This window comes from Micromys minutus (genome assembly GCF_963924665.1).
Source record: "Micromys minutus genome assembly, chromosome: 30".
Classification (NCBI taxonomy): Eukaryota; Metazoa; Chordata; class Mammalia; order Rodentia; family Muridae; genus Micromys; species Micromys minutus.
This window is the reverse complement of record NC_137965.1, coordinates 31562431-31583130: the sequence shown is the minus strand read 5'-3', so window position 1 is coordinate 31583130 and position 20700 is coordinate 31562431. Positions and strand designations below refer to the sequence as shown.

Below are 20700 nucleotides of genomic sequence, written 5' to 3'. Positions count from 1 at the left end.
TGGGGAGTTGGGGGGAAGGGGCGGCACTTCCGGTTGGGCCCTCGGGTCTCCCCGGAGCCGCGGCACCTCCTCCGCCTTCTCAGCCTCCTCCCGGCGGAGACCCCAGCGCCGGTGAGTGACTGGGTGTGCGGCCCGGGGACCCGGGTTCCTCGGGGGCGGGGGACCTCGCCCTGCCCTGCCGCAGTACCCAGGACGCAACCCCCCCAAATGTCAGTGCTTCACTGCCGGGCCCGAGACAGGGGATCCCCAACCACTAGTCCCCTACAAGATCGCTCCAGATATCTTACCAGTGGATGCCCCATGACACCGTGGGATAGCTACCAACGGGTTCTCATTAGTAACGAACCTCTCAAATGACAGGGCCCCCCACGAACCCTTCCCCTACCGCCTCATCAGCTTCCTCCACGAGATCCTCCCCATGCCACCAGCTTTGCTGTGCTTACAGGGTAACTGCTCATGACCCTTCTGTTACTGTGTACTGTAGAGATTGCCTCTAGGGGTGTTGTATTAGTACTTCATGACAAGAGTTGCCCCCTACTACGTCTGACCACACACAACCCACTCCCTAATGCCTTCTTTGTGGGTGCAAAAATATTTTCTATTCTGGCCTATGCTAAAAGTGGTTTTCAAGAACCCCTTTCTGCAAATCCCCCAAAAGACCTTCAAATTCACACCCCAATGGAACAGCTCCCTCCAGAGTTCTTTAATACCAGGTCCTTTCCCCGTTTAGGGAGAAACATCTGCCTGGATAGCATCAGGTTCTGGTGAAACACTCCTGGCCCACTCTCCTTCCCCTCATCCTGGCCTCTGCAATCCCAAGACAATGCAAGTGAGCAAAGAATGTTCCTTCATGGAGCATCAGTAGCTCTTGTCCCCGTCTTTAGCCAAGTCTCTTAACACTGTCCCAGACTTCCTAGGAAAGACCCTGTCTCTGCTTACATCTTTTCCCATAGGTTTTATTCGTCGCTGAATGAACACCGCCATTCTATGCCAGGCCATGCAGTTTCAAAGGGGAGAGAGATGCAACGAGTCCTCATTTTACAGGGCTTTGCAGCCTAGTTGACAGGCAGATCAGAAACAGTGCTGCTCTGTGGGTTTTTGAAAGTCTGGTGAACTATGAGGTGAATGCTGAAACACAGGATTTAATCGTGCCTTTCAAAGATCTGGGAACAGCTGGTGCAGCGGTCCAGAGGTAACAGTGATGTGTAGAGAGTAGCCGTGAGTTTGGAGCAGAATTGAAGAAGGCTTGATCCAAAAGAGCCTTGGGATAAATTGCCTGGCTTTTTGTAGCTCTACCAAGCTCATGAGATTCTTCCTGCATCCACTTGTTCCTTGTTCACTCATGAACACTTTCAACACCTGTTTAATGAACATCTACTTTATACAGAGAATAAAATGGGCAGAAATTCACAGAGTAGTCAGAGGTAGACATCAGAAATCAAGGGGGTAGGGGACATAGTTCAGTCAGTAAAGTGTGGTCCTAAATTTGGATTCCCGCACTTACATTAAAGGGAGGGAAAGAAGAAAAAAAAAAAAAAAAAGCTGGGCATGCCTGTAATTCCAGCACTGGGGAGATAGAATCAGAAGGATTCTTGAGGCTCACTGGCTAGCTCCAGATTCAATGAAAGACTGTCTCAGAGAAGGAAAGAGAACACAGTTGAGGCCACACAACACTGGTCTCTGGCTTCCACACCCTTACATGCAATCATACACCACACACAAAATCAAAATACGTGAGGAGAGAGAGGGGTGTAATATTACACATGCCATGTGTGGGTTATCTCATGCCATCTTGTTCCTCAGGTAAACCACAGAGCAGAAAGTCTGGTCCTAGACTGCTGTGGTCCACCATGGGGGCTACTCTGACAGCTTCCTCACCTTGCAGGTTGAGGGAAGAAGAATATGAGCTGTGGACATTACTAGACTCAGCCTGTTTGCCCAGCCTCATTCCTTCACTTACTCAGGAATGTTTGTCATGCAGCCAGTGAGATGGCTGCACAGGTAAATGCTCTTGGTCCCAAGCCTGATGACCTGAGTTTAGTCTCCAAAACCCATATGGTAGAAGGAGAGAACTAACGCCTGTATGTTGTCCTCTCACCTCTACATGGGCACACACACAATAAATAAATGTAATTTGTATTTTGAAAAAGGAAAATAAAAAGGTAGTGATTAGCAAGTTTGGTACTATCCTAGGTCCTGAGGACAGTTGGGAACAAACCATGAAGTTCTTGTTACTGGGGCTGTAGAAATGGCTTAGTGGTTAAAAGCATTAGTTATGAAAGCTTTCTGGGGATCTGAGTTTAGATTCCCAGAACCCATCAGAATGCCAGCCAGTTAGGAGGTCCACCTGTCATTCCATTCTCTGAGGGCAGAAATAGGATCCCCAGAACAATCTGGCTAATGAGACTAGTCATATTTATGAGCTCTGAGTTTGATTGAGAGACCCTGATCAGTGAATATGAAGGAAGACAGAGTGAGGATCATCCCTAATGTCAACCTCGAGTCTGCATGCACATGCACACATGTATGTATACATGTGAGAAGGGAAAAACATTGTGGCATCAGAGAAGGAGACCAGTAAAAACATGGTTTATTTGATGACACAATCTCATGGGAAACTAGCTAGGGAGTATAGGTCTGGGTGGCAGGTGGCAGTGGATGCTCAGAGTCCCACTGAGAAGACAACAATCAGAGACAGGAAGGAGATGAGGGGAGGAGATTATGAGGGTGTTAATTTTTCCAGCAAAAGCTATAGTCCTGAAACGCAGGCCATGGAACAGAAATGGAGCCAGCACATTGGAGGAACAGCTGCAAGCTTGCGGGGGCCTGTGTAGGTCATTGGAAGGACTTCGGGTTTTACTTTGCAAGATGGGACCACTAGGCTTTCAGCAGGAGCGTCATGCTTTGGTATAGCTAAGTAGGGTAGCTACACTCTGACAGTGTTGGGAATTTTGAATGGAACACACTATTTCAAGCACCAAGTACCATACTCTTTAGAATTTAGTGAATGCCAGTGGCTGGTCCTGGACTTGAGCCAAACTGAGAGATGTGAATGGGAGGGGATGAGACAGCTCTTGTCTCCAGCCACAGTGCTTTGGAAAGTGAAATACTGAAAGGCAACAGATCACTTGTGTGGAGTCTGGAATCCCACCATTTGCCTTAAATACCATTTATCTCAATGACCTCCAGTCTCTTCCTCAGTGGCTTTGTTTTGTTGTTATTTTGAGGTAGTTTTCTCTGTGTATCTCTGTCCTGAAATTTGCTCTTTAGGCCAGGTTGGCCTTGAATTCACAAAGATCTGCCTGCCTCTACCCCCCAAGCCTGTGGATTAAAGGCCTGTGCTGCCTCTGCCCTGCTGAAGTCAGTCTTTCTGAATCAGCAATTCTGCCCGTCCTTTCATGTTGTTGGGAGGGGGACTTGGGAGAGTCAAAATATAGATGTGGCCTGTAAAACTCTTTTTTCCCCTGTACACGGCATGTACACGTGTGCATGCTTGTCTAGGGGCCAGAGGCTGCCCACAAGTGTCTTTCCTGATCCCGCTCCACTTTATAAAACAAGGGCTCTCACTGAATCTTAAGTACACAGGTTGGGCTAGTGCCTTCTTAAGTGCTGGATTGCAGAGAGTGGCTATGCCCACCTAACATAGGTTCTGGGGAATCCAAACTCAGTTCCTCTGGTTTGTATGGCAAATGTACCATCCACTGGACCATTTCCTCAGTCCTGTTAAAACTTGTTTATGTGGAACTCTGGTGTGTGTGGTAGGGAAATCTCCATTATAATTTCATAAACCCTTCCCTGACATATGCCACTTCAGAAAATAGACATTTGTAGCTGGAGAGAGATTAGTTGGAAATTAGGAGCACTTGTGACTCTTGCAGAGGACCCAGCATCCATCCACAAGGTAACCACCTGTAACTCAAATTCCAGGAATCCGACACCCTCTTCTGACTTCCACCCAGGCTTGCAGGCAGTTCGCAGACAGGGATGCAGGGAGAACACACATATAATGGTTTTTAAAGGAGCAATTTAAGACCTGGGTATAGGGCTGTCAAGATGGTTCAGTAGATAAAGTGCTTGCCATGCAAGACTGCTGGCCCGAGTTCAGTCCCTGGAACACAAAGGTAGAAGGAGAGAACCAACTCCAGAGTTGTCCTCTGACCTCACATGCACCCTCACTCAACACACATCATATCCACAGTAATAACATTTTAAAAGACTTCAGTCAGGCTGGAGAGATGGCTCAGCAGTTAAGAGAACTGACTGCTCTTCCAGAGGCCCTGAGTTCAATTCCCAGCAACCACATGGTGGCTCACAGCCATCTGTAATGGGATCCAATGCCCTCTTCTGGTGAGTCTGAAGACAGCTACAGTGCACTCATATACATAGAATAATTTTTTTAAAAAGCTTCATTCCACTGAAAGGAGGAAATGTTACATTACCCAGTGGGCATTATTATGAACCTATTAAGTTCTGTTTCTCATTAGTGTATACCTTCCTTGTGGCAAGTCCTACTACTTGCAGAATACTGTTGACCATAGAATTCCTTTTCTGGGAGACATATAAACTCCATTCTGTTAAATCTCTCCCTCTCCAGGGAGGATGTAGACAGTTCATCCATGTGATGTTGTGTGTGAGCATGGATGAATGTTTGCTGGTACAGGTATGTGGAAGTCAGAGGACAACTTTTGGTAGTCAGTTCTTACCTTCCTGCTTGCTAAGGTGGACACCTGGCTCATAGCATTTAAGCATTTCTCCTATCTGTCTGCCGTGGTGCTATGGGAGTGTTGGGATTTCAGATGTGCACTCACTATACTCCTGCCCACTTTAAATGTGCATTCAGGGCATTGAACTCAACCTGCCAGCCTTACTGAACAAATGCTTATCTACTGAGCTGTCTAGCTCCTCATTTATTATGTGGTAAATATTTATCACTATAGATATCTACAGCAATAAATTTCCCTTTGAGCACTGCTTTAGCTGTGTTTCTCCTGTGTTGGTATGTTGTGTTTTCATTTTCCTTCTTTCTTTCTTTATTTTTGAGACTGAGTCCTCTATAGCCCAGGCTAGTCTTGAACTTGGCTGAGTAGCTGAGGCTAGTCTTGAACTCCTGGCCTTCCTACAGTTTCTCTCCTAAATGCGGGATTTACAAGCCTATGCCGCCACACCCTGCTGTGCTTTCATTTTCATTCATGCAAAACATTCTCTAATGTCCCTTGTGGTCTCTTCATGGATCTCCCAGAGGAGAGGGAGCAAGTTAGATGTTGCTTAATCTCAACGTGTAACACATATCAGTTAAGTACCCACGATGTGTCCACATATGCACTGTGGTAGGTGTTGGAGCATAATGGCAAACAGAAGAACAGTCCTTCCTGCCTTAGTAAACACACGACAGAAGAATGTTGCTGGGACTGATTGTGGTGGGAATACCTGGATCATAGGCACACTGACAGGACGGAAATCTGAATGGGACTTGGGGAGGTATGACTTCCGGAGAACAAGGTCCTAGGGCAGACAAGGAATCCACAGAATTGGTTGTTTTATGAGCTATAGTCTCATGTGTGCCAAGCTGGCCTCAAACTCACTATGTAGATGAGGCTATCACTATGTAGATGAGGCTAGCCTGGAACCCGCCTCATGTTCCCAGATGGTGAGATCATATATGTGCATCACCGTGTCTGGCAGACTATTGAATAGGAACCCTGCACCTCCCACTAGATCCCTCATCCAGATGCCCAGAGAGCACCTTTAATGAAGACTCCTGTTTCTGTAGTTCTGGGGGTATAGCTTCCTTACGGGTTGGAATTCTCTCCTGGCTATCAAACCAATTGCTCTCCTACAGGCTTGCTTTGGGGACTTTAAGGAATTTACTAGATTTCTCTGAGCTTCAGTGTTCTCATCAGTACAGGGGAAAGAATAAATGGCTGTAAGAGTCCTAATGGGGATCTGATGGGGTGAGAGGTGGACAGTCTGTAGGAAACACTGGAAAGGTTCTAGTAGAAGCAAAGCCTCTTCCACAGCATGGCCTGCATCCTTACACACCATCTTTTCCTGGGCACTGAGTCTCACTCAGCTTCTGTATGCAGTCTCCTTGGTACCACACCTTTGGCTCTTCTGGAGATTAGATGAAATGGGTGTGAAGGGCATGGGGTGTTGAATCTTGGCCAAGAACACTCAGAACTGGATACTGAAAATGTCTAATTCTGAGTAGAGGCAGGGTGGAAACAGTTTTCACCTGTGGGTGCAGAGAACCATCCAGGCAGACTGAATGAAACGTCCTGGGCTGTGGTGGGCATGGAGGAGACTTCCTCTCCTCCATGGCTCCTTAGCTTTCCAGGACTGCAGGGGCAAAGGAATGGTGGGCAAAAAAGTGGAATCTTTCTTCCGCTGACTCTTCATAAACTCAGTGGTACTCCTGGGTCTAAGAACAAAGAAAGGAACTCCAGGAGTTAGCTTTCAGTGCAGAGGGAAGAACAGGCAGACAGCAGAGGTGGAAAACGCACTGTAAAGGTGGTGCGAGAAAGTGCCTTTCTGCCGGGAGGTGTTTAGAGAAGCCCTCTTTATCCAAAGAGGAATTCAGGTTGACCCAGGTATGTGACATCATCATTAATAGCACATACATTTCTCTCTCCTCAAATACCCAGAGATCAAATCAGAACCCAGGTCTGCCAGGCCTGCGTGTGTATCCCATGGCTTTGAGCTGTCTTCTAGGAATGCAAAGACTCTTGCTCTTACCAGCTTGTCCTAGACAAGTAGATTTCCCTTTCTACTTTGCATTCAAAGAATGTTCCCTCTTCCCACAGTATTGAGCTCCAACCCAGTTTTCTTGGCTTTCCTATCTCTGATGCTGTAATGGATACTAACAATTAATAGAAGGCATTACCATATATTACCATAGGTGTTTACAGTGTGCCTGGAGCCTTCTGTGTGTTAATGTTAAAGTGCTGAATCTTCACAACAGCCCCGTGCTTGATACATCCTGCTCTTCCTAGCCCTTGTCCCCCCTGTCCCTGCTGCCACAAGGTTACCTCAAACCTGCAGCAATCTCAGCCTCGTGAGTGCTGGGATTGCCCTCAGTTACAATGGTTGTGAGGCACAGAGGTTCAGTCATTTACCCATGGTCACACAATTAGAAAGTGTATACACATACTACGGTTGATGGTGGCACACCCCTTGAATCCCAGTATTTGGGGGCAGAGGCAAGTGGATCTCTGAATTCAAGGCCAGCTTGGTCTACAGAGTGAATTCTAGGACAGCCAGGGCTACACAGAGAAACACAGTCTAAAAACAAAACAAAGCCAAAATCTAGAAAAGAATAAAAGGAGGTTGGGGGTGGAGGCTTAGGTTTGAAGCGCTCAGACGGGAGCTGTTCTTATCCTTGTTTTATCATGGCCAAACCAGAGGACTGAGACCAGAGGAAGGTATGGAGAGTAGTGGAGGAAATCAATTTAGAGAGAGTTTGAGCACCATTTCACTCCCAGGTCCTCGGGGAATTAGTCTTGGAAGAGAAAGCAGGTGCACAAAGACAGTCTGAGGATGAATAGGGAGCTGTGTGAAGATCCAAAAAAAAAAAAAAAAAAAAAAAAAAGATGGAGGTAAGGATGGGAGGAGACTAGCAATGACCCTGAGTCCACACAGGCTAGAGGAAAGCAGATATATGGGTGGAATGACAGGCGAGCTAAGAATGCTGTTGGTGCAGGAACATGGATCTAGTTCCATTTGCTTGCTACTCACGGGCTCTCTTTGCTCAGTCCCCATCCTCTTCTTCACAGGGTCTCCCTTCTCTCCACCGACCAGAGATGGAGGCAAACCAGGCAGGCAGCGGTGCCGGGGGTGGCGGGAGCAGCGGCATCGGGGGCGAGGACGGGGTCCACTTCCAGAGTTACCCATTTGACTTCCTGGAATTTCTCAACCACCAGCGCTTTGAGCCCATGGAGCTATACGGGGAACACGCCAAGGCAGTGGCAGCCCTGCCCTGTACCCCGGGGCCCCCGCCCCAGCCCCCACCCCAGCCTCCTCCGCCCCAATATGACTACCCACCCCAGTCCAGTTTCAAACCTAAGGCGGAGGCTCCTTCCTCATCCTCATCATCATCTTCATCCTCATCTTCCTCATCTTCGTCTTCCTCATCCTCTTCCCAAGCCAAGAAGATGGATCCGCCATTGCCACCCACCTTCGGAGCGCCGCCCCCTCCACTCTTTGATGCTGCCTTCCCTGCTCCACAATGGGGAATAGTCGACCTCTCTGGACACCAGCACCTGTTCGGGAACCTGAAACGAGGTGGGCCCACACCTGGGCCTGGAATAGCATCAGGACTGGGCACTCCCACTGGGACCCCAGGGCCACTTCCCACACCCTCGCAGACCCCACCTGGGCCCACAGTAGGGGCAGCCTGTGACCCAACCAAGGACGACAAGGGCTATTTCCGAAGGTTGAAGTACCTGATGGAACGGCGCTTTCCCTGTGGTGTTTGCCAGAAGTCCTTCAAACAGTCCTCACATCTGGTCCAGCATATGCTAGTGCACTCCGGGGAGCGACCATATGAGTGCGGCATCTGTGGCCGCACCTACAACCATGTCTCCAGTCTCATCCGCCACCGACGCTGCCACAAGGATGTGCCACCAACACCAACTGGCGGTACGCCACAGTCTGGGCCCGCACTTCCTTCACTGGGCCTCCCAGTACCCACAGCCAGTGCCACAGCCAGCTCTGACTCTGCCACAGTGTCCTCTGGCCCCTCAGCCACCCCTGCAACACCTGCCACCACCTCCACTGATGGGAACGCCACCCCTGCTGCCACACCCGGAGTGGCCATGCCTCCCTCTGCCACTACTGGCGGGGATGGCCCATTTGCCTGCTCCCTGTGCTGGAAGGTCTTCAAGAAGCCTAGCCACCTCCACCAGCACCAGATCATCCACACGGGTGAGAAACCCTTCTCTTGCACCGTGTGCAGCAAAAGCTTCAACCGGAGGGAGAGCCTCAAACGTCATGTGAAAACGCACTCGGCCGACCTGCTGCGCCTGCCCTGTGGCATCTGTGGCAAGGTCTTCCGCGATGCCTCCTACCTCCTCAAGCACCAGGCGGCCCATGCAGCGGCTGGGACCCCGAGGCCAGTGTACCCCTGCGACCTGTGTGGGAAAACATACTCAGCGCCGCAGAGCTTGCTGCGACACAAGGCTGCCCACGCGCCACCAGTGGCCACCGAGCCTGCCAAGGATGGGGCGGCCTCGGTCCCACAGCCACCTCCCCCCTTTCCCCCAGGCCCTTACCTCCTGCCTGCGGACCCATCCACTACGGATGAGAAAGCCACGGCGGCCGCAGCAGCTGTGGTGTATGGCGCGGTGCCGGTCCCACTTCTCAGCGCACATCCGCTGCTGCTCGGAGGTGCGGGGAATGGGGGTGCTGGTGGCCCCGGCGCAGGGGGTCCCGGCAAGACGTTCTGCTGCGGTATCTGTGGGCGTGCGTTTGGGCGCCGCGAGACCCTGAAGCGACACGAGCGCATCCACACCGGCGAGAAACCCCACCAGTGCCCGGTGTGCGGGAAGCGTTTCCGTGAGTCCTTCCATCTGAGCAAGCACCACGTGGTGCACACCCGAGAGCGGCCCTACAAGTGTGAGCTGTGCGGCAAGGTCTTCGGCTACCCGCAGAGCCTCACACGCCATCGCCAGGTGCATCGGCTCCAATTGCCCTGCGCCCTGGCTGGAGCCACAGGCCTCGCCCCCGGACAGGGGACCACTGGGGCCTGTGGACCCGGAGCTGCAGGCACTTCAGGTGGGCCGGCCGACCTGAGTTACGCCTGCTCAGACTGCGGGGAGCACTTTCCGGATCTCTTCCACGTCATGAGTCACAAGGAAGCTCACATGTCAGAGAAGCCGTACGGCTGTGACGCCTGCGGCAAGACGTTCGGTTTCATCGAGAACCTCATGTGGCACAAGCTGGTTCACCAGGCTGCTCCAGAGCGCCTTCTCGCGCCAGCATCCAGTGGCCCCCAGTCCTCTGATGGCGGCGGCAGCAGCAGCAGCGGCGGCGGCACCGATGCAACCAGCGTGCTGGACAACGGGCTGGCTGGAGAGGTGGGGACGGCTGTGGCAGCGCTGTCTGGGGTATCTGGGGGCAGCGAGGATGCGGGTGGGGCGACGGTGGCCGGATCGGGTGGCGGGACCAGTTCAGGCGCTGAGCGCTTCAGCTGTGCCACATGCGGTCAAAGCTTCAAGCATTTCCTGGGCCTGGTGACTCATAAGTATGTGCACCTGGTGCGCCGGACCCTGGGTTGTGGCCTCTGTGGCCAGAGCTTTGCGGGCGCGTACGATCTTCTCCTGCACCGCCGAAGCCACCGGCAGAAACGGGGTTTCCGCTGCCCAGTGTGTGGGAAGCGCTTCTGGGAGGCGGCCCTACTGATGCGCCACCAGCGCTGTCACACAGAGCAGCGGCCCTACCGGTGCGGCGTGTGCGGTAGAGGCTTCCTGCGCTCCTGGTACCTGCGGCAGCACCGCGTGGTGCACACGGGAGAGCGCGCCTTCAAGTGCGGCGTGTGTGCCAAGCACTTCGCGCAGTCTTCTAGCCTAGCGGAGCACCGGCGGCTACACGCTGTGGCTCGGCCTCAGCGCTGCGGCGCCTGCGGCAAGACCTTCCGCTACCGCTCCAACCTGCTGGAGCATCAGCGGCTGCACCTGGGCGAGCGTGCCTACCGCTGTGAGCACTGCGGCAAGGGCTTCTTCTACTTGAGCTCCGTGTTGCGCCATCAGCGTGCCCACGAGCCCCCGCGGCCCGAGCTGCGCTGTCCCGCCTGTCTCAAGGCCTTCAAGGATCCTGGCTACTTCCGGAAACACCTGGCTGCCCATCAGGGTGGCAGGCCCTTCCGCTGCTCCTCCTGCGGTGAGGGCTTCGCCAACACATATGGTTTGAAGAAACACCGCCTGATGCACAAGGCTGAGGGTCTTGGGATGCCTGGAACAGGGGGAAGCGCCTTGGCCGGAAAAGATCCTTGACCAGTGCGTTTCAATGTGCCACTCCGATCAGATATTTCCTCTGGACTCCACCCTTCTGGGGCTGCTGGTCAGACTCTCCCCACCCCTCCTTACTGTCACCCATTCTAAAGAATCCCAGGTGGTTTAACTTCCTTCCAGTCCCATGCCCTACAAACTGAAGATTAAATTGCTCCGATCCCAGACCATTCTGGCCCTTCCTTCTTCATCTGTCAGACACTGGACTTGATCCTCTGTCCAGTTGATCCTTTTTTGTAAACCTCATCTGCCACCCAGCAGCATTCTGGCTCCAGTGGACTCTGTGGTGGAGATAGGTTTGAACTACTCACCCCATCCACTTCCTCTGGGATCTGGCTGGACTCTGGACTATGAACAGAGTTGGGAGGGCACAGGTGGGGGTCTGGGTGCTCTTGGATGGGGGTGGGGGTGGGGAGGGGACAGACGCGGCTTGTACAGAGCAGAGAACAATAAATGGTATCAACAGGGCCGCTGGGGTCTGTCCTTGCTGTTCCTAGGGGATTCCACTGACTGGCTGGACACAGCACCTCACATCGCTCTCTTTTCACCTAGGTTGAGTGAGGATTTGCCATGTCCTGGGCATTAGCCTATGAATTGGGCAAGTGGAGAGGAGTGAAACAGGGAAGTCGCACTCTCAGGAACTGATCTGAGGTCCCGAGACTCCCCTCCATGATGCTCAGCCACCTTGACCGGAAGCCTCCTGTCTGCCAAGCCCTGACCTGGGCACTAGGGAAACTGATGAATTGATTGGACATGACATACTCCAGTAGGTGGGAGAGCCTACCTGAGGAACTTAACAGTCTGCAGACTTACTGGAGACGGTCTCATGTAGTCTAGGCTGGCTATGGACTTGCTTTGTAGGTAAAGATAGGCTTGATTTTCCCCTTTGAGACATGGTCTCTCTATGTAACCCTTGGCTCTCCTGGAAAGCTGTAGACCAGACTGACCTGGAATTTACAGAAATCCACCTGCCTCTGCCCCTCTGGTGCTGAGATTAAAGGTGTGCACGACCATGGCTGGCTAATCTTGAACTTTTTTAATCTAGATTTTTTTTTATTAAAGGTGTATGGGTATATTGCCTGCGTGTGTGTTTGTGCCCAGAAGAGGGCATTGGGTCCTCTGGATCAACAGCCACAGGTGGTTGTGAGCTACCATGTGGGTGTTGGGAATGAAACCCCAATCCTCTGGAAGACCAGTCAGTGCTCTTAACTGCTGAGCCACTTCTTCAGCCCCCAATTTTGTTATTTTCATTTTCAATTTGACACATATCTGTATATGTATGTCACACACACACACACACACACACACACACACACACACTGGTTATATCCACACAGCCTCCACTATGTTCTTATCCCTTTCCCTTTCCTGCTTAACTCTTTCTTGCCAACAAGCCTGTCTTTTGTGTCTTTTATTTTCTTGGTGACCCATTGTGTTTAGACAGGGCTGCATGTATAAACATGGGTTGGAAGGCTTATTTACCTGAGCAGGGGCAGTTAACCAGTAGCTGTTCCACTGAGTACGATGGTCCCCCTCACCAGACAACCATTAACTGCCTATAGCTCCTCAGAGACGGTTGGGACCTCTTATGCCTCTTCCCTGAGACTAAGAACTTCTGGTCCTATTTCCACATACAAAGTGCCAGGAACACTGGCATGGGCCGTTATGCCTGGCTTTTGTGGTGCTGGAACTTGAAACCCGGACATCATTCGTACTAGAAAAGCACTCTGAGAGCTGAACTGCATCCCAGCCTCACTGCCCTCTGCTGATGAAGTGTACAAACTCCTTTAGACTCCAGTTCCCCACTTCTCAATGATTTGAACACCGACCCAGTGTCAGTATCACAGCTCCTTGGATCTGACCACTGCTGCTGTGTAGGTAGTCTCCTCTGAAAGCAGAGGGAATTTCTGTTTAGTGGCAAGGATCCATGTGAGAGAGCAGAGACATTCTGTTTTCTTGGAAGGCAGGCTCATTTCTTTGGAAGAAGTGGTGAGTTTTTATTATGTTTCAAGGGTCGTCTCTTGGGGATCCTGGATGAACCTAGCAACACATCTTCTCCAAGAGAATATTGGGGACCCTGAGTAAGCACACCACCCTCCAACATCCCTTCATTACACAAAAGTTCATACAACATAACCAAAGAGCCATCTCCAAACATCCCAAGCCTGGTCACTCGCCATTCTGGATAATGGATAAGTACCCAGAGAACTGGAATACAAGACTGACAGAGAAGCCTTTCAGAGAGTATTTTAATAGGAACAGACTGGAAGCTCCCACTCTTACCCCATACTACAACTCCCAAGTCCTTTTAGCCCCTTACCACAGTGTCCTCTCTTATTTACACCCTGTGCTGGCCCAAAGCTGTCATCAGCTAACCTTGCCTCAGAATTGCCCAGGACTAAGCAGGAAGCTGTCTACCTCAGTGGAGAATAGAGATCTGAAAGGTGTAGACCTGGGAGACTACAGGCTCTGCGCCTAAAGCTTAAGTGATGCTCTGAGTTGCTTCCAGAACAGTTTAGTGGGTCGAAAAGAGACCTCCATGGGGTGGGATGGAGAAGTAAGCAGAGCTTATTGTGAGTCTTCATGAGCAGAATCACATCCAAGAGATGTGCTTTTGGTATTCCCTGGTTTTGAGAGGAAGGTATCCCAGAATTTAGAGATGGCCTGGTGGGCATCTTCTGCACTGGAGGGTAGGAATCCCAGGACCAGTGCAATCCAGTTGAGGTAGGCAAAAGAGATGGCAGTACATAAAGTAGTGCTTTCCAGCCTGGTGTGGTCTGCCTTAGCCTTCAGTGTACTAGGATTACAGGCCTTTGCCAGGCCCAGCTGTCTATGTATTCTCAGACATATCTGGGCATCCACAAACCCACAAGTACCTCATTCCTGAGTCTCAAGAGTAGCATGGCTTTCTAGGAGATGAGAAATCAGGTTCCTTTTTTTTTTTTTAAAATCTCTCTAATTCCAACTGCTCATTATTTTTCCTTGGTCTCTGCCTCTATTTGCCAGTCAATTTTCCTATGCTATGCTTCCTAATTCCAGCCTACTGGTCAACCTCCACATTCACCTTCACAGTCTCTCTACACCCCTTCTTCCATAGTGTTCTCTGTCCCACATTTACTCCTTGATTCTTGGGACACCAAAGATGATCTCAGTTGGCCTGCAGACTCTCCCACTCCAGGTCCTGGCCCATAGAAGTGGGTGCGCTGGTGCTTTCGGAAGTTGGAGGAGTTGTTGAAAGTGCGGTCGCAGAGCATGCATCGGAAGGGGCGCTCGCCTGTGTGGATGCGGGCATGACCACTCAGGACAGAGGACTGCGTGAAGCCCTTGCCACAGATGCCACAGTGGTAGGGCCGCTCCCCTGTGTGCACCCGCTCGTGGTCTCGCATGTCTGAGGAGCGGCGGAAGGGCTTGGCACAGAACCTGCAGGCGAAAGGCTTGCCTACCACGGCACCTGCAGCTGCTGCAGCCATCACCACCTCTGACCTTTCCTGGGCCACCCTTGAGTTCAGCTGTCCCGTTGTTGCTGAGGGTAGAAGCCTTCTGGAGGTCCCTGGCTCCACCCCATGTCGGCGCTGGTGCCGGAGCAGAGGTGCCAAGGCCTTGAAAGCCCGTGGGCAGAGGGGACAGCGATAAGGCCGTTCTCCCGTGTGCAAGCTGTAGTGGGCACGCAGGCTAGCAGGACCTGGACAGCTGTGGCCACACACGTGACAACGACTAGGGTCCCCGCCCTGCCCAAGCCCCTCCATGCCTGCCAGGTGGCCGTGCTCATGAAAGAGCAGCTCCGAGACTAGACGGAAAGCAGCAGGACACAGGGCACAATGAAAAGATCCTGGTTCTGGGGGCTCAGGGACCATTGTAGTATCTGTGACTTTTACCACCTGGATCTCGATGAGGTCACCTGGGGGTGTGACAGGGCAGCCACCATCAGGCACCAGAACCTGGAGAGCAGAAGAAGAAACAGGAGGCTGTGGACCATGCTTGCTTGGAGAGCTTTCTTCAGTACACATCCACCTATTAAAACCCTTGCCTGGGCTGTGAGGATGGCTCAGTGGGTAGACACCAAATCTAAGACCTGATTATGATCCCTAGGACCCACAGGGTGGGAAGACAGAACTGACTTTCTCGAGATGCCCTCTGACCTTCAAATGCCTGTGCTATAGCACACACGCACACCCTCTTCTCTAATAAGTAAATAAATGAAAAATAAAGTATCTGCTTCTCTGAAGTCCACTGTATCCTGTTTTTCTATGATGTGTTATTTACTTACTTAGAGACAAGGCTTCACTATGCAGCTCTAGCTGGTTTGGTACTTACTGTGTAGATTAGTTTGGCCTAGAACTCAATCTGCCTGCCTCTGCCTCCTAAAGGCTGGGATTAAAGGCATGTGCCTACTATTAAGCCCAAGTGTTTCTTTCTATGTTACATGAGAGCCTGCATGTATGTTCACTGTGTGTCCATGGACGCCAGGAGTGAGGGTCAGATCATCTAGAAGTGGAGTTACAGTTGGTTGTGAGCCTCCATGTGGATGCTGGGAACTGAACCTCTAAAAGTGCAGCCAGTACTGTTAAATGCTGAGTCATCTCTTCAGCCTCATCCCTTGGTTTCTTAACCCTGTTATCCATGATTCAGAATTCTTGCTGGATCCATTCTGACATTTCCCCTTCTTGCCCCAAATATACTATAGACAGAGGTGCCTCCCCTCTGGACCAGTTAAAAGCCTCATAGTTTCTTCCCCTGAGAATGAAAAACCACTCAAAGGGAATCCCTGTTCCTGCCTCTGCCCCTCCTTATCCACCTCTCCTAGAGCACCCAAAATGGACCTTGGAAAATATAAATGAGGTCATGACATTTTGACACTCTAAGCTCTCCAACTGCACTTAAAACCTCATGTCCTTCCTATAATATCCAACATGATCTGGATCCTGCTTATCTCACGGACTACAGTGTAAATATAAACAGGCACCCAGCTGACTTATGCCATTTAAATTTAGTTCGCTCCACCCCACTCCCAGTGTATGTTTTATTTCTCTTATAGGACATAAATTCTCTTCATCGTCACATTTTCTCCTCATAAGACTGCAAGCTGCAAGAGGACGCAATCACTGTCCGTTTTGATTCCCTGGAGCTTTAAATGTTTGTGGAATGAACCAATATTTTGAGTTACTTGCCAGTCACTAGTTAGAAGTTCTAAAGTCATCTGAAGCACCCATTTCTTCTTCCTTGGGCATTCCTAAGGCAGTCCTTGTATCATCACATGCCCTGATGCCCCGCCCCTCCTAAGATTCTTCTTTTATTTATGCAAATAAAGTCTCTTGATCACTCCCAGGACCCAACAAGGCCCAAGACACAACCTGTCTTCAGGACCCGCCTCCAGGCCTCGTTCCTCATTCCCAATAGGCTCTTCCCTAAACCCCGCCCCAGAGTGTTACCATATCCCCGCCCAATTCCCCTAGGCCCCGCCTTAACCCCGCCCCCTGCTCTGCGATCTTCTTTGCTGAGAACCCTGGCCCAGACCCTTTCGTCGCACCAGGTCCGGCGGCTTCGGGGATAGCGACTCCCGGATCGGTGAGCTCGGAATCCCGGGATCCGGGCGCGCAGCGGCCATCTTGTACCTAAGCCCTGTCCCTGAGGGCAAAGATTGCTCCGCGAGGGGCGGGGCCTGGATGGCGGCTCTGCGCAAGCGCGGGGCAGGTCGACGAAGTGCGGGGTCAAAATGAGTATATGGGCGGGGCCATGATGGGGTGGGATAAGGGGAATAAAATCTTGAATACCTGTCAGACCTCCACGCAGACAGACTGAACTTTGCAGCTGGGAGGTCGGCCACACCCTAGCGAAAATTTTCGACATCTCCCCACTGTTTATTGTCCAGGGATGTTTTTCCTGTGTATTCCTGTCTAACCTAGAACTCTCTATATAGACTGAGATAGCCTCGAACTCACAAAAATCTGCTTGCCTATGAGCCACTATGATCAGCCTTCCAAGTCTCTTTTAAAACTAACTCCGGCAGAGCCCGGAGTTTGTTTATGTGAACTTCAAGGCATGAAAAATTCTTTGTTTTATGTCACAGAAAATGTTTCTGTGCTCATTCATGGTGCTCAGTTTATGAATGGAATGTCGAGTCTGTGCCAAGAATGGGGCGCTTGGGCAGCAGCTCAGGTGATTCCGGCCGGAAGCAAACCCGGAGTTGCTGTGATGGTTGGGAGAAAAAATCTCAAAGAGGGTTTTCAGCAGCAGTAAGGACAAGGCTCTTTTGAGAGTTCAGCTCACTCCAGGGCCTGGCTTTGTGAATGGATGAGTCATTCCACTTTTGTGGCCAACTCCTCCTCCTCTCCTCTTTCCACTTATTCTTCCTTGTTTCCTACCTTCTGACAAAGCCTCACATACTGAGAGCTGGCCTCAAACTTACTATGTAGTCTATGCTGGCCTTGAACTCTATTTTGATTTTTTAAAACAGATTTATTTGTTTATTATATTAAATAAGTACACTGTAGCCGTCCTCAGAAACACCAGAAGCAGGCACCAGATCTCATTACAGATGGTTGTGAACCACCATGCGGTTGCTGGGAATTGAACTCAGGACCTCTGAAAGAGTAGTCAGTGGTCTTAACCACTGAGCCATCTCTCCAGCCCTATTTTGACTTTTAAAGATCTTCTTCTCCTCCTTCTCCCATTCTCCCTCATTCTATTCCTCTTCCTCCTTGTATGTTCTGCTTGCATGGATGTCGGTACACCACGTTTGCAGTGGCCGTGGACAGCAGAGATGATGAAGTTATAGAGTTGTTGGCTGTCATGTGGATGCTGGGAACCAAATCCAGGAACAACAAATGCCTTACCTTCTGAGTTATCTCTCCAGCTCTGGCCTTGAACTCTTGATCTTTCTGGTACTATGATTATAGGCATGCAGCCCCAGGCCTGACTCCATTCCTCTCTTCTGTACAGACCTTTAGAAGCATATGCAAACAGCTGAAAGAGACACAGAATGCTTTGAAACTCTATTTGAATAGACCAGGAGACTCGAACATTTATCATGTTAGCCAAGATTTCTGTTCTTTCGGGGGGTATGATAGCATTTCTGCTTGAAGTTACATGTAGCCATGTGATTTCCTTTAGCTAGGAAGGTTGTGAACCACTGGCTTAGAGGTTAAGAGCACTATCCTTTTTCTGTAGAAATAGTGTATCAAGTTGGGGTGCTGTTACATGGTAGAGTACTTGCTTAATATGTGCATGACCCTAGCTTCTGTCCCTCGAGTGCACATGTGTATTAGGTTGTGGGGGAAGTGGGCCTGTTCAGTAAGAGTTCTTCAGGGAGAGCTCGGTCTTCTTTGGCAGCAGTTCAGTCCCGTAGCAAACACCAAATAGGACTCAGAAGCTGCAGACCAGTCCTCTAGACAGGCAGACACCAGGCACAAACCGGCAGCTACAGTCCTGTCCTTTCAACATGCAGACACCAGGCAGCTGCAGTTCAGTCCTGAAGAAAATGTCAGGCTCGCCAAATGGCCTGAGGCAAGAACCCCAGGCACCTCAGAAACAGTTCTTGGGCGAGTTTCTCTCAATGACAGTGTTACCACAAGTTGAACTCAACAGCACTGTGTGAGGGAACTAATAGTGCATGCCTTTAGCAAAGATAAGAAGGCAGGGCAAACCAAACCACTGCTGTAGCTCCTGCTGTCTGTGGGTTATAGTTATACTCCATCACGGATCTTTTCACATGTTTGCTGTATCAAAACATCATTTCACCTCTATCTGCTTCAGGGCAACAGCCTTTCACTTTCTGCTTCAGCAAAATATTCTTTCACATATGTACCCCAGCAAAACACCACTCGACATAACTGACTTTCCAAAGAAAAAAGAAGTTTCCACTTCACACATCACTCTGTAATTCCAGCTCCAAGAAATAAAACACCCTCTTCTTGTCTCTGCAGGCATCTGCATTCACACACACACACACATACAAACATGCAGACACACACACACAGACACACACACCAAGATTAAAAACAAACCTGGGAGGTGCTGGCTCAGCCAGTAAGGGAGCTTGTCACCAAGCCTCATGACCTGAAATTCATTCTTGAGCCCCATAGGGTATCATGGGGGAATGAGCTTGCAAGTTGTCCTTTGACCTCCAGATGTGGATCTTGGAACATGAATGTCCCATGCACTAAATAAATAAGTAAACAAATACATAAATACATAACAACTGAGCCTAATTAAACTGTAGATGCTATTTAAAAATGATAAACACATATATGTATATTCACAACACAAGTCTCGTAACTTTTCTGTTGGGCTATTATTTACAGTCTTTAACAATATGTACTCATTGTGTGTGGGAGTGTTTTACCTGCATTGCCTGTGCACTCAGGAGACAGAGGCAGGTGATTTGAGTTTGAGGCCAGCTTGGTCTACAAAGCCAGTTAGTTCCAGAACATCCAGGGCTACAAAGAGAAACCTTGTCTTAAAAACAAAACAAAACCCCAAACATTTTTACTTGTTTGTGTGGGTGCATGCATTTGTGTGTTCTGGCATGCCGTGTTGTACCTGGAGGTCAGAGGACAACTTGCAGGAGTGAATTCTTTTCCATCATGTGTGTCTCTGGGGCCAAACTCAGGTTGGGGGGTGGGTCGAATGAAGGTTGTTGGGCTTGGCAGCAAGATTGTTTGTTTATTCGCTGTTTATCCTCACCAGTCCGGTCCTTGGGTCTTTGTGTTTGAATTTCACTATCTGTTAAAATGGAGGGAACATTTCAATACTTTGACTCTTTGTCTCAGCCATAAGGCCCAGGAGAGTTTCTTGTGACACTGTATGGAAGCTCTGTGACAACAATAGCTTCGGTTTGTCCTGGTTTGCTTTCTATTGAAGTGATAAAGACCCTGGCCAAAAGCCACACGGGGAGGAAAGGGTTTATTTCTCCTCACAGTTAGTTCATCATGGAGGGAAGTCAGGAACCCAAGGCAGGAACTGGGGAAGAGTCCACAGGGGCTGCTTCCTGGCTTGATCCCATCCTTCTTCAGTTTGTTTTCTTATTGGCTGCAGGACGGTTTGCTCTGGAGTGACACCACTCACAGTGTGCTGAACGCTCCCATATTAGTCATCAATGAACAAAAGTCCCACAAACTTGTCTATTGGTTAGTTGACTGGAGGGAACCTTTCCCCCTTTTCCTCCGTGTGGTCTCCTTTCCCAGAGTATTCTCTCTAGATCATGTCACGTTGACAAACAAAACACAACCAAAACAAAGCAATAAAACACACTACAGCCAACAGGCACATTTGAAGTGGACATTTCGGGTCTCTTTGGAAACTCAGTTATGTCAGAATGGTGCAGACAGATGTCTTGCTGGTGCAGACAGGTGACAGAATGTTCTGCAGAGAGACGCAGGGGAAAGGATGGGTGATGTTTGGAAAGCATATAAAGGTGGGACAGGCTTGGGCGTTGTTTTGCCTTGCTAGTCCTCACTGATGATGACAGCTGATGGGAATGGCGTTGAACCTCTCCTGCGATGACAGTGGCTCTCTGCTGCTTCTGTGGATCCAGGCACCATGACCAAGGTGACACTGATAAAGAACATTTAATTGGGGCTGGCTTACAGGTTCAAAGGTGTGCTCCATTATCATCAAGGCAGGATCATGGCAGCATCTAGGCAGGCATGGTGCAGGAGGAGCTGAGAGTTCTATAATCTTGTTCCAAAGACAGCTAGGAGAA

At 50.2% G+C, this 20700-nt stretch overlaps 2 protein-coding genes across 4 annotated transcripts; one reads left to right on the top strand and one right to left on the bottom strand.

The window, feature by feature from the left end:
* On the top strand, positions 1–11982 carry ZNF865 (zinc finger protein 865). 3 transcript variants are annotated; one of them, XM_080941579.1, is made up of 3 exons: positions 1–111; positions 7770–11374; positions 11553–11982. In XM_080941579.1, the coding sequence occupies exon 2, from the start codon at positions 7797–7799 to the stop codon at positions 10983–10985; it is 3189 nt and encodes a 1062-aa protein (XP_080797705.1). In that variant the 5' UTR covers positions 1–111; positions 7770–7796; the 3' UTR covers positions 10986–11374; positions 11553–11982. The 3 variants fall into 3 exon arrangements, with proteins under 3 accessions (XP_080797705.1, XP_080797706.1, XP_080797704.1); XM_080941580.1 differs by lacking the exon at positions 1–111 and having other exon boundaries at positions 6361–10070; XM_080941578.1 differs by lacking the exon at positions 1–111 and having other exon boundaries at positions 6361–11374.
* Positions 11983–13108: 1126 nt separating this feature from the next.
* ZNF784 (zinc finger protein 784) lies at positions 13109–16644 on the bottom strand. Its single transcript, XM_080941537.1, has 2 exons — positions 16528–16644; positions 13109–14938 (listed from the first exon to the last, which is right to left on the bottom strand). Exons 1-2 carry the CDS (start codon positions 16603–16605, stop codon positions 14078–14080), a joined length of 939 nt encoding a protein of 312 aa, XP_080797663.1. The 5' UTR covers positions 16606–16644; the 3' UTR covers positions 13109–14077.
* Between the last annotated feature and the right edge of the window lie 4056 nt (positions 16645–20700).